Raw genomic sequence first — 2,881 nt, 5'->3', positions numbered from 1 at the left:
TGTTCTCAGGTCCAGTCCCAGGTTATACTTCATGGCTGTGCGCATAATTTGCCTGGCAGATCGCTCCATTGTGTACGCCAAGCCAGAGTGCACGATGTCTTTCTCAGATGCACCCGATATCCTGTCTTGGAACTCTGCCGTGGGTACAATGGGAATAGTTCCACCGTGCTTTCCAAATTTTCTTTCTAAACTCTCTTGAACAGACATGAGCAAGTGGTAGTTAGAATCCCTTTCATATTTGAAGGTCAAACGGCCATAGCTGACATGATTTAGATTCTTCAGCCACTCAAAGTAAGATACTGTCACTCCTCCAGCATTCAAGTAGAGATCTGGAATAACCATAATGTTTCTCTCCAGGAAGATCTTGTCTGTTTCTGGAGTTGTTGGCCCATTGGCACCTTCAGCAATGATCTTGGCTTTGACTCTGGGCGCGTTGGATTTGGTCAACTGCTTCTCACTGGCAGCTGGGATCAGTATGTCACAGTCGGCCTCCAAGATGCTTCCTTCGTAGGGCTTTGCCTTGGGGAAGCCCAGAATGGACCCATGTTGCAATTTGAAGTCTTCCAGTTCCTTTGGGTCAATACCATCTGGATTCCATATACTCCCATCAGACTCACCAACAGCAATACATTTAGCACCAAAACGATGTAAATATCTCATAGAGTGTAGGCCCACGTTACCAAATCCCTGAACAACAAATGTTTTATCTCCAAACCCTGGTGTCATTCCTAAAATGCTCATATAAGAAGCTTCATTGATGAAGTTTTCAATCCCATGGAACACACCACGGCCAGTAGCAGAGATGCGTCCATGGATGCCCCCTTGGCTGATGGGTTTACCAGTAACACAGGCGTGTGCATTAATATCATAGTGCCCTATGGTGCTGGCATAGGTATCAGCGATCCAGGACATCTCCCGCTCACCTGTGCTCATGTCTGGGGCAGGCACATCAATGCCAGGACCAATAAAGCCCTTCTTTGCTAGCTCCATGGTGAACCTCCTTGTGATCTTTTCCAATTCATTATCAGTATAGCTCTTGGGATTGATCTTAACACCAGCTTTAGCACCCCCAAACGGCACATCAACCACTGCACACTTGTATGTCATCAGAGAAGCCAAAGCTTTTACTTCATCTACACTCACGTCAGTGCTGTAACGGATACCTCCCTTGCAGGGCGTGCGGTGCTGGCTGTGCTGGGCCCGGTAGCCTTCGATGACCTCCCAGGAGCCGTCGTCGCGCCGGATGGGGAAGGAGAGACTCAGCACATGGTTGCAGGGCTTGATGATCCGCAGGATGCCGCGCACCCGGTTCCGCTTCTGCTCCTCGCTCTCCCGTGTCCTCAGGTCCTCCACCAGTTTGTCCTCCACGATGCTGGCGCCGCGGTCGAAGAAGCCCTCCACCATCTTGAAGAAGTTGGGGTCGTCCTCGCGGTCGGCCACCGCCTCGCTGTAGTGGCGCCGTGCGGCCAATGCGAGCCCCGGTTGCGGGGCGGCGGCGGGCTGTCCCCGGGCCCGGCCCAGCAACGCGGCCGAGTCGGCTGCCGCCGAGCCCAGGGCTGCGGGCCAGGCCCGGGACAGCAGCAGCGCTTCGCCCAGGTAGCGGTACATGGCGGCAGGCGGAGGGGAGGTGCGTGATGGTCGCGGAACAGGAGTGCTTTCTCCGAGTCTCCGCGACTAGGGAGCGCTTGAGTTGTTTAAGCAGAAGCATGAGAACCACTTGGGGATGATTTTGCTAAGGGAGATTAGTGTATCAGATGAATTTTGGAATTGTCAAATTCATTCTGACTCAGAGATTCTTCAGCCATATGAGAGGACTTCAAATAGTTAATGGAAAACTAGAATTGAAAGATAACATTTCTTAAAAGTGAATTTTATTTCTCAACATAAGCTCTGTGAAGTTCAAGACACTTTTGGAAGTGGTGCTAGGAGCCATTTAGCCCATCACTAAAGAACTGAGAATCCTAAGAATTTAACAATGTCAATTCAGTCTGTTTTACATTATTAACTTAAGAAAATTGGGCACCCTTTATAGATTTTTGTAAGATTAGAAAACAAGCCAAGTGCAGTAGCTCACACCTGTAATCCCAGCACTTTGGGAGGCTGAGGTGGGTGGATTACCTGAGGTCAGGAGTTCAAGAACAGCCTGGCCAACATGGTGAAATCCCGTCTCTACTGAAAACACAAAAATTAGCTGGGCGTGGTGGCATGCACCTGTAATCCCAGTTAGGCAGGAGGCTGAGGCAGGAGAATCACTTGAACCCAGGAGGCAGAGGTTGCAATGAGCTGAGATCGTGCTATTGCACTCCAACCTGGGTGACAAGAGTGAAACTCTGTCTCAAAAAAATAACAAAACTTAAAAATAAATAAATACATAATTTATATATATATTTAACTTAAAAATACATAAATAATTTATATATATTTAACTTTAAAAAATACATAAATAATTTATATATATAAAATACTGTACATGTACAGAATGTGCAGGTTTGTTACATAGGTATACATGTGCTATGGTAGTTTGCTGCACCCACCAACCCGTCATCTAGGTTTTAAGCCCCACATCCATTAGGTATTTGTCCTAATGCTCTTCCTCCCCTTGCTCCCCATCTGCCAACAGGCCCCAGTGTGTGATGTTGCCCTGCCTGTGTCCATGTGTTCTCATTGTCCCACTTATGAGTGAGAACATGCAGTGTCTGGTTTTCTGTTCCTGTGTTAGTTTGTTGAGAATGATCATTTCCAGCTTCATCCATGTCTCTGCAAAGGACATGAACTCATTCTTTTTTATGGCTGCATAGTAGTCCATGGCATATATGTGCCACATTTTCTTTATCCAGCTTATCATTGATGGGCATTTGGGTTGGTTCCAAGTCTTTGCTAT

At 47.5% G+C, this 2,881-nt stretch overlaps 1 protein-coding gene across 1 annotated transcript; it reads right to left on the bottom strand.

Moving 5' to 3' along the window:
- Window positions 1–6: 6 nt before the first annotated feature.
- On the bottom strand, window positions 7–1,700 carry LOC105519911 (glutamate dehydrogenase 1, mitochondrial; the record flags this gene model as incomplete). Its single annotated transcript, XM_011953447.1, has 1 exon — window positions 7–1,700. A coding segment is annotated over exon 1 (1,602 nt), but the record flags the coding sequence as incomplete, so codon positions are not given.
- Between the last annotated feature and the right edge of the window lie 1,181 nt (window positions 1,701–2,881).

This window comes from Colobus angolensis, unplaced genomic scaffold, assembly GCF_000951035.1.
Source record: "Colobus angolensis palliatus isolate OR3802 unplaced genomic scaffold, Cang.pa_1.0 Scaffold361, whole genome shotgun sequence".
NCBI lineage: Eukaryota > Metazoa > Chordata > Mammalia > Primates > Cercopithecidae > Colobus > Colobus angolensis.
The sequence above is the reverse complement of the archived record's forward strand: the minus strand, read 5'-3'. Positions and strand labels throughout refer to the sequence as shown.